Source organism: Monodon monoceros, unplaced genomic scaffold (genome assembly GCF_005190385.1).
Source record: "Monodon monoceros isolate NGI ecotype Baffin Bay Population unplaced genomic scaffold, NGI_Narwhal_1 Super_Scaffold_14, whole genome shotgun sequence".
NCBI lineage: Eukaryota > Metazoa > Chordata > Mammalia > Artiodactyla > Monodontidae > Monodon > Monodon monoceros.
Window position 1 is genome coordinate 7710940 of NW_021703770.1, and position 13324 is coordinate 7724263.

At 37.8% G+C, this 13324-nt stretch overlaps 1 protein-coding gene across 10 annotated transcripts in view; it reads right to left on the reverse strand.

The window, feature by feature from the left end:
* The window catches only part of EFR3A (EFR3 homolog A), a 200544-nt gene that overhangs the window by 165413 nt on the left and 21807 nt on the right, over positions 1 to 13324 (reverse strand). For all 10 annotated transcript variants that reach the window (XR_003793450.1, XR_003793454.1, XR_003793453.1 and 7 more), the window contains exon 2: positions 646 to 722. Coding sequence is in view for 3 of the 10 variants with exons in the window: in XM_029222422.1 (XP_029078255.1) it covers positions 646 to 722 (77 nt within the window). In the remaining 7 variants the exon portion in view is untranslated. The remainder of the gene's footprint in view (positions 1 to 645; positions 723 to 13324) is intronic.

Genomic DNA, 13324 nt, shown 5'->3' on the forward strand with positions numbered 1-13324 from the left:
TTTATAAAAAAGTAAAAAGCACTTAAGTAAAAAGAGACCAAACTCTGCCTGGAATATTCTCCCTTTACTTCTCAATTCTCTTCTGAAAATTGTGTGGCCAACCCTATTTATTCTTTGGATCTTCGCCTAGATTTCATTTCCTTCAGGCCTTTCTTCTCCCAAGCCCAGATTAGATATCATTCCTACCTACTCCAGCAGTACCCTGTACTTATTTCTCTGTCACAGCATATTGTTTCACACAATATTGTAACTGCCAATTTACTTGTCTAGAAGCTTGGTGAGAGCAGAAGACCAAGTCTGTATTCACAGTTGTGTTCTTTTGGCATTTCATACAAATGATCTGACACTAGTTCATAAATTTTTGGTAAGTATTACTTGAATTTAGGAACTATACAGACTAAAGAACATCATCCGTCCATCATTCTGAATTTATGCTTTAATCTAAGAAAAGAATCTGAAAGTCAGACAAGCAAGCATGGATCATTTAAAGGTTAAAAAAAACAGAGTAGTATAAAAATAGTAGTGTACATGATGAGATTTGGGAGTAAAAGTAGAGAAATGAAATTAGGGAAACCTTTAGGGAGGTCAGCAGGGGGGAAGGATGGGTCAGCAAAGAGAAGGATCAGTAGATGTAGATCAAATTACTTTTGGATCTTCAGGGAATATGTTGTCCACCAGGCGTTTGTAGCGAGGACGCAAAGCTGAACAGCAGCAACACACTCCTGTTCAAAAAGAATAAAATCACAAAGTACACAGATTAATCATATTGTAAACTGACCTAGAAATCCAAGTTTCTGAATATTTATGGGTTATTTAAAATAAAGGGGGAAAGTTCAAACAGCCAGAAACAGAAAAAGGCATGCAAATTCAATTATTACTTAAGAAGTGAAAAAGTTAAATTTCTCCTCCCCTCCCCAAAGACGCCAGGTCAAAATGAACATGCTAATTAATTACTCCAAAGTTTCAAACCAAACTGTTCAAACTGTTTTGGGGCATGTGTGTGTGTACACACATGCATGCACATTCACGTAAAACCTGCCCCATTCATCCTATAAAGCATATACACAACTGGTACCCCACCTTGCCTCCCTTCTGGTCTCATTTCCTGCTACTCTCTGCAGCCCCTACCCCTACCTCTACCTCCCTCACCCCCACTTTTCCTGCCCTGCCCAATCCACTCAGCTCCAGCTACAATGGTCTTAAAATGGCAGTTCGCTCCTAGTGTAGCTGGTGAAAACAGTTAACACCTGTATCTATATGATGCATCATACAAAGGAACCACAAGAGTGAGGGAGAATCAACCTCAAGGGAAAGTCCAGGAATTTCAAAAAATGCTCAAAGGCTGCTCTGTACATTTTCAGTTGTTGGCATCTTGGAAAGAGTCAAGGATTTGGATTAGAAGACCTGGGTTCATTCCAATTGTTTCACTTAAATGGCTACATGACCTTGGATAAGGCACATCAACTCTCTGGAAAGAACTATGTAAGTAGGAGGGATCCATTTTCTTGTCCTACAAACTAATAACTTCATGGGAATGTTGGTCTCGAGCTGCTAAAAAATTCTTCCCATGATTTATGAAACTGGGGTATGTGTGTCTGTGTGTAAGTGTGCACTTGTATGTATTTAGAAACCAAAATATGGTATGAGAGAACACTTAAGCTAGAAGTTAAGAGAACGCAGACTTAAGCAGACTTCTATTATCTTATTGAGTAATGTTATTCAACAGACAACTTCTCCAGACCTCACTCTGCTCATGAAGTGTACATGACTCATGCATGCAGTCATATATCACGTCAAGTTAAGTGCCCAACAGGCCAAAACATATAAGACTGAGTCCAGATTTGTCATAGAATGGAGCCATTATATTGATAATAACAAGACAGAATTAAGACATGTACAGCATCTTTAGTTACCATAAAGCAGTGTGCATACATTATTTAACATTTCCAGCAAATTTGTTAGGTATTATTATCACTACTACTTTACAAGAGCGGAAACTGTAGCAGAACTGACCAAGTAACTTACTCAACATCAATGGCTGGGTGAGAATCCAATGTCTAACTCTGAAACCTCATGCTCTTTCCACAAACCCAGAGATATTAGTGGTCAAATCAATCAACATCCAAATATTTCATCTGCACCTGCTATGTCCCTAGCCACCATCTGTGGCTAGATGCCACAGATACAAGAAAGTATAAGAGACAAGATCCCTGCCCTTGAGAAGTTCATAAACTTGTTATTAAAAAAAATAGTGAATAATTCAGCAATATATACATAGGCACTACATGCTGATAATGTAAAATGTTATACATTGTTCAGGATGTTTTCTACTTTAATAGAAGAAAAAATTCCAAAGAGTCCATTAGGGAATTTTTTTCAGACTAACACCAAAATACCTGAACTCTTTTTAAAGTCCAAAAGTAAAACACAGGCTAGATTACTAGAAAGAAAAACAAGGGTAAAAGCCAAGTAAGCAAAAGTCATATCTCTGTGTCAACTATACCTAATATAAAAATACTTCAGATGAATATTAATACACTGAAATAAATTAAAATCAAACATGTATCAAGTGGTTAACTTATATAGGGCACTGAGCTAGGAACTGCAATGATGAAAGAAGCTTATAACCTGAGAAGAAGATTAGGATGAATACTTTGCTATCACTAACACAAGGCCAAATATAGTAAATTCAAATTGCTATTACGGCAAAGAGAGAATGGAACTGAAAAACAAGTCCCAAAGCTTCAAGTTTCCTGTCAGAATGGTAAATTATGTAATTTTCAATAGGTAAGAAAGAATTCTTAATAAGGTATTATGTCTCACATTGACACTTTCTGATATTATACACTGCTTTTAGTTTAAAGAGGCTTCCAAAAAATGGGGACTTGAAACACACATAATATCCAGTTCCCACTTTCAGGAAGCTTAGGTGTACTGGAAGAGACAGATGAGTAAAAAGACATAGGTAGCATGGGGTTAAAGGGCAGGGGCTCTGGGGTCACACAGACCGTGGTGAACCCAAGGTCTCTCACTGTCCACCTAGGAAGGCACATTACCTTCTCTTATTTTACCTACATTTCCTTATCAGTTAAATGGGTGTAATAACACCTTCTTCATATTTATTGGGAAAATGAAATAAAACTATATGTAAAGTTCTTATTAAGGGTGTAATACACAGTAAGCATTCAATAAAATGGTAGTTATTACTAGTAACGCTGTAAGTACTTATAATCGGGGTAAGTAGAGGTGCTTGAGGGCCCTTGAGATAGTATTGCCAACAACGTGAAAACCTTTGCTGAGAATTAATCATCTAAAAATCCAACAAATTTTACACGTGGTTCACAACAAGCCTTCAATAACAAGAGGAGCACCAGTGGGGTAACTGCTGTTTTCTGAACATGATGTGTGCAGCACTCTACACTAAGTACTTTACGGCATCATTCATCTGTTCCTACCGCAGCTCTCTGAGGTGCTATTTTCAGCTTTGTGTGATAAACGAGGAAACAGAGGCTAAGGGAGGCCCATTTGCCCCATATCATACAGCCAGTAAGGAGAGGAGCTGAGATTCCAAGCAGATCTGATGACTTTAAAGGGTAACTGCCACTCTGAATTCAAGTACCAGACAATTTCTAAATTACTTTAAACATTTTAGCTCTCCACAAACCATTACCCATGAACATGACTGCAGGAATGAGTCTGGCTAACAGATGAGGAATGCACTGCCAATGGAGGGAAATGAACAATCACAGTGAGCTTCCCCAGGAGGTTCAAAACGAAACAAAACAAAAACAACTTCTTGACCACTTACTATGCATGAAAACTTACCAACTATAGAGAAGACAGATGAAACTAGATTTGAAAGCTTCAATTTACTCAGGTTTCTATAAAATGATAACATACTGAAGGTAATACAAGGTGAAAGTGAGTGGTAACAGTAATCACAAAAGAAAGAACTCTATTTTAAATAAGACAATTCTGTACTTATAAACACCACAAGAACAAGTAAAATAAAATCATTGGACCTACTGAGGCACAGAAATGTGGGTGACTCCCTTGCTGAAGTCAGTTCATAAGGCTTTTCGAGTTCAGCTGCAGGTACCTGAACATAGTCCTTCATGTTGTAGGAGACGATTTTCTAGCTGATCTTCCTGCTTAGATCCTTTTACCTACTGTGCAGGAAGCGCCTAGTTCACTTTACTTGTAATTAATTAACAGAAGGTTCTAATACACTGTAACTTAGCTAACGCGTTGACATCAAATATAAAGCTATGGAGAACTTGATAATATCCCTATCAAATTCTGCTGACAAGGCCAAACAGCTTAAACAAGATACTATTAAAGTATTGTATTGCTAGTTTACTAACTATAGATTTTCATATAGTTTGAATAAGAAAATAAACTTATATTGTTTTCTTAAAGCATTCCTTTAATTCCTCCTCATCCTAGCTTCTGATCCCTTCCAACAAACTCCTCAGTTTTCAACTGCTTCCCAACCTCGTCTTGTCCAAAGGAAAAAGGGGCTAAGCATATCACAAGAAAGCCTCAAGCAACTGGCTGGTCTAAGCAATATGAATTCTTCCTTTAAATTTAATTCTAACGCATAAAGGACAAGGTAATTCACCATTCTCCTCCTGCAGCATATGGAATTTAGAACCCTACGTATGATATAGCAGGAGGAGAAACAGGAAGTCTCAAGTAGGTAAGTGAACCATGGGAAAATGGAACTGGGGCATAGCTGGAAAGAAAAATTATGACCCAAAAAAAAGTGCCAAGCTGCATATTACATGGTGTGCACACAGGCTCATGGGGCAACCTGTTCAATAATGCTCTCTGAGCCTTAGTGAGGAAACAGAAAAATCCTACCCATCTCTCAGGGTTAGGAGTACTAAATCAATATAAAAAATTGCCTGGAATATAGAAGCCACTTTAAAAACATTATATATATATATATATATATATATATATATCTCCAAAACCTTTTGGAAAAAAATTTTTTTTTTTGGTAAATTCTGCTCTCCTAAATTAACCATTTCTTCTTTAAAGACACCCAAGACACCATGTGGATTCACCAGCGTCTCCTAGTCCTCGCCTCAGGCAGGAGTGAAATGTATCGACCTCTATCGTCCTCCTTCTTTCATGATGAGGTGTCAGAAATAATTTCCAACCAGTCCTGATCCAACAGGCATTCACAGAAGGACTTGAGTAGCTGCACAGAAAACCTCATGTCTGAGCTGACAGAAGCCATGGATCGGGTACATGGGCATACAGGGATGCTGGGAGAATTCTGCTTAATGGGGCCAATAATCTAAGTGGTTGGTCCACCAGTGAGGACTCCTAGTTTGTGATGACATTTGCTTTCCTATGCAGCTTTGTAAGTCTGGGGGTTTGGATAATTAATTAGGACCCCTTTTAAAATAAGTTACTTATGCTTTCAACTAACTATATTACCAATGATAATTTAAATATAACTGGAAATAGTAATATCTCCAGTATTAAATTATTAATAATTAAACTATTAATGTCTATTATTAAACACCATCATGGCACTGGGTACTTGGGAAAAAGCTATCCTCTAAAACAAAAATAATGAAGTTGAAGAATGTTTAGATCTTAGGATGGGAACCAACTGTATGATTCTGAATTAGGTTTGTCTCATGATCTATTAAAGGAGAAATTAACAGTATCTATAACTTCTACAAAACAATTATATTATCTCTGTTAATTCTAACATGTAATGCATTAGGAATTCTCTGGCATATTTAGGGCTTACTAAGTGTCATACTTTCCAATGGGAATGGCTATGATTACTGGATTTTGGTCTTTATGATATTTCTATCATTGTATCTATAACAAATTATTGTACTTATACACATGTCTGTCTTTCCCCCATGAAAATGAGTCACTCCAACATAAAGCCCATGTTTTGTTCATTGTTGTGCGTGTCTGGAATATAGCAGACATTCACAAAAAATATTCCTTCACTAAATGAATTTGGACCCAAAGTTCACTGGTAAACAAAATGAATTTAATATCTGTTGATATGTGCTGTAAAAATCAAAATGATAAAGTACACTGTCCACCACAAAATACTAAATAAATGCCAGAACAATGTAAGTTCTCCAGCAAACAGCTGACAGTGTCACATGAATCACTCTAAACAATTCATGCTTTATTTTTAGGCCTAGTGGAAGCTATCAATAATCAAGGTGGAAAGAGACAGCGTGTTTTTCTATTAGAAGATTTAAAAAATTCACTACTTCAAGACCTCGAGCCCAATGGTATCCAAAGCCCTTTAAAAGAGTCTGCATCAGGGCTTCCCTGGTGGCGAAGTGGTGAGAGTCCGCCTGCCAATGCAGGGGACACGGATTCATGCCCCGTTCTGGGAAGATCCCACATGCCGTGGAGCGGCTGGGCCCGTGAGCCATGGATGCTGAGCCTGCGCGTCCAGAGCCTGTGCTCCGCAACGGGAGAGGCCACAACAGTGAGAGGCCCACGTACCGCAAAAAAAAAAAAAGACTCTGCATCACATATATTCTCTTCAAGGTTAAAATTAAAAGTCAAGTTATTCATTCAGTTAGTGTCAGAACAAGACATTCACTTCATACAATTAAAAGATTTAGTAATATTACAGTCCCACTCACACATATCCCTCCCAAGTACTGAACACTTAATATGTAGATTTACATATACCATACACACACATATAGACACATATATAAAGCCTGTAATACGGGTGTTATTCCTGCACTTCAACACATGCACAAGGTACTGTGTTAAGAGCCACAGAGGATCAAAAAGGTAACTATCTACTTGAAAAGACAAAGGTTTAAAAATTGAAATTTAAAACAAGATTTGGACAACACTGGAGGACAAGGGACATCTAATGTCAAATGGACCACATGGCCATAGGGCCACAGAAGTTGAGAGAAGAGAGAAAGCACTCCCAGGTCAAATGAAGGGAGGTTTTGTGAAGGACATAGGATTTGAGCTGAGGGCTCCCCCTGAAGAACAAGTAGACTGAACTATAAGGATACACTGAAGACAATGGAGGACAATGACAGGCAGATGGAACAGTGCAAGTTTCACTGTGGAGGACGCTGCATGGAAAACCCAAAAGGCGTTTTCTAATGACTCAGAGCTTAGAAAGGAAGGAACATGGAAGGCGGCACAAAGGAAGCATCAAAAGGGTTTGGTGACTAATTAGACAGGGGTCAAAGTAAAATGGGAACAAAATAGTCTTATCTTTAGGAAAGTGTTCCTTTTGAAAGGATTCTAATCCATTAGAGGAGTATTTTATTACATGATTCTTTCCGCATGTAATTCTATACGTTCTCTCCTTTCATTCTCAATTTCACTACTTGTTCTTTATTCCCAGGCACATAAACTTCATGGAAAAGAGGACAACAAAGGCAGTAAATGGAATTAAAGTTCCAACTCTTTTTTAAAAGATGGTCTTTCCACTGCATTGCAATACTTGCCTCTACAAAAGGCATAACATAGACAAAACTCTGCACACTTCACAAAACTACTCTGAGGGCTTCCCTGGTGGCGCAGTGGTTGAGAGTCCGCCTGCCGACGCAGGGGACGCGGGTTCGTGCCCCGGTCCGGGAAGATCCCACATGCCGCGGAGCAGCTGGGCCCGTGAGCCATGGCCGCTGAGCCTGCGCGTCCGGAGCCTGTGCCCCGCAACGGGAGAGGCCACAACAGTGAGAGGCCTGCGTAACGAAAAAAAAAAAAAACAGAAAACAAAACAAAACAAAAAACTACTCTGAGATACTCTCTGTAGGGAAAAAACAGCATTTTGCCGCGTCAACTAGTGATCAGTCTGTACTCAACGCATTCTTCCCCCACTATCACAATTTTAAAGGAAAAAAATATATTAGGCATTGTCCTACTTACAGTCAATTTACAGATTTATACATAGACTTTACAGTATACTATCATACTTAACTGAAAAAAAATAAATATTACTCAGTAGAGTTACACAAGGACAAGAGCAATAAAATACAGAATAATCATGGCTTTTAGAAAATCTAATCCTGCAAGATTGCATTTGAAAACCTTTTGGAATCCTCATATAAAAAAAAAAATACCACAAACATTAAAATAAGGAAATACAATTCTCTATTTATTTCATCTGATGTTGGCTTAGTTTGCAAAACAAATAAGAAAGGATCCACTGGATGACACAGAAACCAGAGCTGCAACAGGAAAAAAAAAGTACTTACAGCTCTGTCCCCACCACCATTAGGACATAATGTATGGTTCATCCCTACTTCTAAGACCATATGACCAGACGCTGCGTGCCACAGACCTTCTTCAAGTGCACTCAGGGGTGGTCTTGGAAGGGAGTACACAGCGCTCCGGTGTCCCCATCTCCGGAGGTAAGAAATTAGATGAGGCAGAACTGAAAACTGAAATAGTATGTGATTCCCTTTTTTGTTTAATAGATAAAATACTGACTAAAGGTCCTCTATGATAATGTCAGTAGAACTGTTAAGAATTACAAAAGGAATCACATTTTCTCCAGATGTAATTGTTTAAAAAAGCATGTGAACAACAACTTTCCTCTTGAATCCACACCATGGTACTATTATATTGATAATTATTTTGCACAATTAATATGTTTGGGGGGAAGAGAGAATTATGTAATGGTCAAAGATAAATTTAAGGATTATGATCAAGATAGAGGAAGAAGGGCATAAGGCAAATCAGAGTATGTAAAATTTGTAACGTAACTGAGAAGGTAAAATACTAAAGCACAAATGTGTTTTAAGAGTCCTATTTAAAACACAGTCTAACAAAAACTCTAGCGGACAAAAAACCCTTTATCTTCAAAAGAAGATTTAATACCCAGCTAGGGAAACAGTTGGCAAAGTAATTGAGGGCTCTGACAGTTTCCATCTCTGTAGTATATTTCAACAAACCAATCTTTGGAGCTTTGTACAAAAACTTACTTTCTACTTCTCAGAGCAAATCTTGGTAAATATGTAATATGACAAAGCTAGCCAAAGAGTACAGGAGTATCCTACATTAAGAAGGAAATGTGTTCTTCAAAGATAAACAAAAACTGAGATCAGTGTATATCTAAATTCCTTTACTATGAAGAACAACAAAAGAAACTGAACTTACAACTTTCCCTTTAGTTAGAACTTCTTGTAAAGAACCCTTAACGTGAACAAATGTTCATGAAACACCATGGAATATTGCTTTTTTATGTGTTCTTGAACATAGTTTTTCTTATATCAACGCCTAGACATAAGCTAATGGCCCAAGAATTCTCTCTCACCCATTTAGAATCCATTTTGAAAGGGCAAAATTTTCTTGAGACAGCCAAAACCTTCTATTGTATAGTTCAAAAATAAGTTAAAAATTCCACATTTAAAAAACACAAAAATTCTCAATAAAAATAAAGATGCTATTAGTGCTACTTGTTAGAGGACAACAAAACTTCAGGGTCTAGGAATCCTCACATTAGAAATCAAAATACAGAAAGAGCCACTAACATTAACACAGCAAAGACAAACTTGCAGAGCCTCAGAAGGACCTCTATGGATAAGTAAAGGCAAGAACTCCATTTGCAAATCACTGATTCAGATGGTTCTGAGGCCCAGGGATGCTTAGTAATTTAGCATCTCTAGAGTGACTTGAGGATGCTATTAATAATTATGCCAGGACCAGTGATATAAATCTTGGCAGTCACAGGCAACCTAGGACCTAGGATTATCCTTATTCTCTTAGACGGAGTATTGGGACATGTCTAAAGGCATCAAACAAAGTAGACAAGTTTTCAGTTATAGCTACAAAATGAGGAAAAGCAACAACAGTCCAGCCAAGGAAGATAAAGAAAAAGGTAAGGAAAAAAAAAAAAAGAAACATAGAACATTGGTTAAAAAAATAATAATAACTTAAGAGTTTACCTGGCTTTAATTTTTCTGGTATATAATAACTACAATCATAATATATCAAATGATGTAATAATTTTTGTTATTAACTGGTAAATTCCCTGCACATCTGTAATTAATGTTCTATCAAATGCCTACTACAGTCAAGGTACGAAGCTAGGGACTGTGATGGGATGTGTGAATAAGTCACAAAACTGGTTCCTAACATGAAGACCTTTAAAATATAACAAAACTGTTTTTTGTTTTTCGTTATTTTTTAGATTCCATATATGTGTTAGCATACGGTATCTGTTTTTCTCTTCCTCGGGGCAGGACAGGAATAAAGATGCAGACGTACAAAATGGACTTGAGGACACAGGGATGGGGAAGGGTAAGCTGGGACAAAGCGAGAAAGTGGCATGGACATATACACACTACCCAATGTAAAATAGATAGCTAGTGGGAAGCAGCCGCATAGCACAGGGAGATCAGCTTGGTGCTTTGTGACCACCTAGAGGGGTGGGATAGGGAGGGTGGGAGGGAGATGGAAGAGGGAGGGGATATGGGGATATGTGTATATGTATAGCTGATTCACTTTGTTATACAGCGGAAACTAACACACCATTGTAAAACAATTATACTCCAATAAGGATGTTAAAAATTTTTTTTTAAATATCAAGCAACAACAAAAAATACTAACAAAATTGTAAGAAATCAATACTACAGAAAACAAGATGAGTATTCCTTTACTAAAAACAAAAGGCAGATGCAAACAAAACCATAATGGCAAGTAACCAAATTCACCCTCAATCTCCAGGTAGAATTACATACATCGAATTATGCTGATTTTTCTACCACACTCTTAACACAAACATTATCTCTAGGGAACAGTTAGAACACCCTCAATTTCCCTAACTAAAACAACACTCTCAACTCTTCTGCTTTTATGATGTGAATGTGTTTATTACTCTCTTTTGATAAAAGGTTACCTCATAAGAAATCCTACCTAAGTAAACTGTGTTTCCATAGTACAATGCTTTCCTTAGGGTTCTATGAGCCATCTGAAAAAGAGTCTCCTGGAATATATGTTTTTAACTGAATACTCCCTGGTCCCAGCCAGGACCTTCTGAGTCAGTCTCTAGAGATGGGATACCAGAATTCCTATTTCTAGAAATAACCCCCGCTTCCTACTATGACCATTCAAGTTCTCAAGAACCACTCCCCTTGCATAATGATTTAAAGAACTACGTATATGATTTTTTCTTATTGTGTACTTGAGGTACGCAGGACATTGTACTTACTACCTAATTTACGCAATGGATAAAAAATTATAATACCGGCGGCATCTTCAGTTCATCTAATACATTATAATAAATGAATCATATAAAGCACCATTTATGAGACCAAATGAATGACAGAGACGATAAATGCTAGGGCATTTGGAAACAACGTCACAGAAGATACTGACCTGATAGAACTTCACTGCCAACAGTGCACTGGTATTCGTGGCTGAGGTCTCTAGAACTTCCCCATCACTGTGAGATGCCACCACCATACCTCCCTGTGGACTAGATTTTCTAAGCAACTTACGTTAAGTGAATACTTGGCAGACCCATGCTGGAGGTTAAATCAGGGTGAGGCACTAAATGGCCTTTAAAATCCTAAATCAAGTACTGGAGCAAAGGAAAACAAATTATCATGGTCAGACGTCGCACATGATTTTCCAAAATATGACCACAACTTTGAAATTTCCCCTTTTCCTAAAAGACTGCTCTGGTATGCTTCTCTGTATTTCATGCCACTTTATCCTTAAAATTATCAGTCCTTGGAATTTATTTTACATGCAATAGCTAAAGAATGAGCTATACAGTTTGGAAAATTTTTCTATTCTCCCGACCTACCTTTCCTAGAGAAAATTTCTATTATAAGGAGGAAGGGTGACTTATTTTACTGGTGAGTCTGGACAAAGGAACTGAGCGTGCCTTGAAACATAAGCTCCGGATATGTATCCTTAGCACTTACGCAATGCCCAGCACATAGAGAGAGTGCATATTTGTTGAATGAATGAACAGTGCACTCTCAAAGGTTTCTCTTTCAAATCTGCATTCTGCAAGTCACTCTTTCTGCCTCTACGTGATCAGTATATTCGGTCCTGGAAGGCTGTCTCTACGTGGCCACTAGGGGGTTACCCAGAAGTCTAACTCAGAGTGTCCTCCTTGCAGAAGGCTGGTAAGTGCATTTGCTCTGCCAACCTGGAATGTCCCTTAGACACATCGCTGGAAAGTCTAGATTTGGCTGGAAAGTAAGTGGGAAGCCTGATGATAGACAAAAGTCAAACCATATTTTCTGACCCGGCTTTACTAGTAATAAAGCTCATATTTTGACTTTTATCAGTCTGATATTTATATTTCTCTCAATTGGTTCCAAATTCAGAGGGGAACAAGGGTGTAACTGCTACAGTCTTAAAATCAACAGATATATCTAATTGGAAAAAACACATACACAATCACATTAATTCTTTTAGCAAGGTTTTCATGAGACCTGCCATGCCCCAGGCACTAGGCTAAATGCAGGGAAGACAAATACAGATCGCAGTCCTTGGCCTTCAGGAACTCATAGTCTGATAAGAGAAGATAATCACATACAAAGAGAATTATAACTCTATGTGACAACAGCTATGACAGAAGAGATTGCTATAGGAGAACAGCAGTGCAGCCCTAACCTTCCTGCAAGAAGTAATAACTAAACTAAGTCTTGAAGAAGAAGTAGGAATTCAGCAAACGGGGGAGGATTATCATTCTAGGTGGAGAGAGCCACATGTTAAGAACAAGAGTGTAGTTTTAATTTGCAAACAAACATGAAATTCTGCAATATGAGAGAAATGGCTAGACAAACTTGTAGGAAGCCGACTTGGAGACCAACTGAACTTAGAAGGTACAAAGAGGGAGGAGTGAAAAGGAACAGACAGGGTAGTTTGGACAAGTGGTTGGATGGTGGTGTCCAATAAGGAACAGAGGAAGACAAATTTGGGGGTAGGAGGAAGTATCAAAAAGAGAATAAATTTTATTTTGCACATGTTAAACTTGAGGTTACAAACCTGAAAGTGGGACATCCTGTAGTAGGCAAGTGATCTAGACTAGAAATATAAATTTAAGAACCAAAAGCATATAAATGATAGCAAAAGCAACTAGTTTGAGTAGCTAAGGTCGTCAAAGAAAAATAGGATGTAATTGGGGAGAGAATCCTGGGGAAAGCAAACATCTAAATAATGACTGGCAGAGAAGGAAGTGAAAGGGAAGATATTTAAACAAATAGGAAGAAAACTACAAAAAGAATAGTGTTAGAGAAAACAAAGGAGAGTTTTCCAAATCCTATACCTTCTATAAAAGTACCAATTACATAGATAAAATAAGAACTCCAAAAATAAATAAATAAATAAA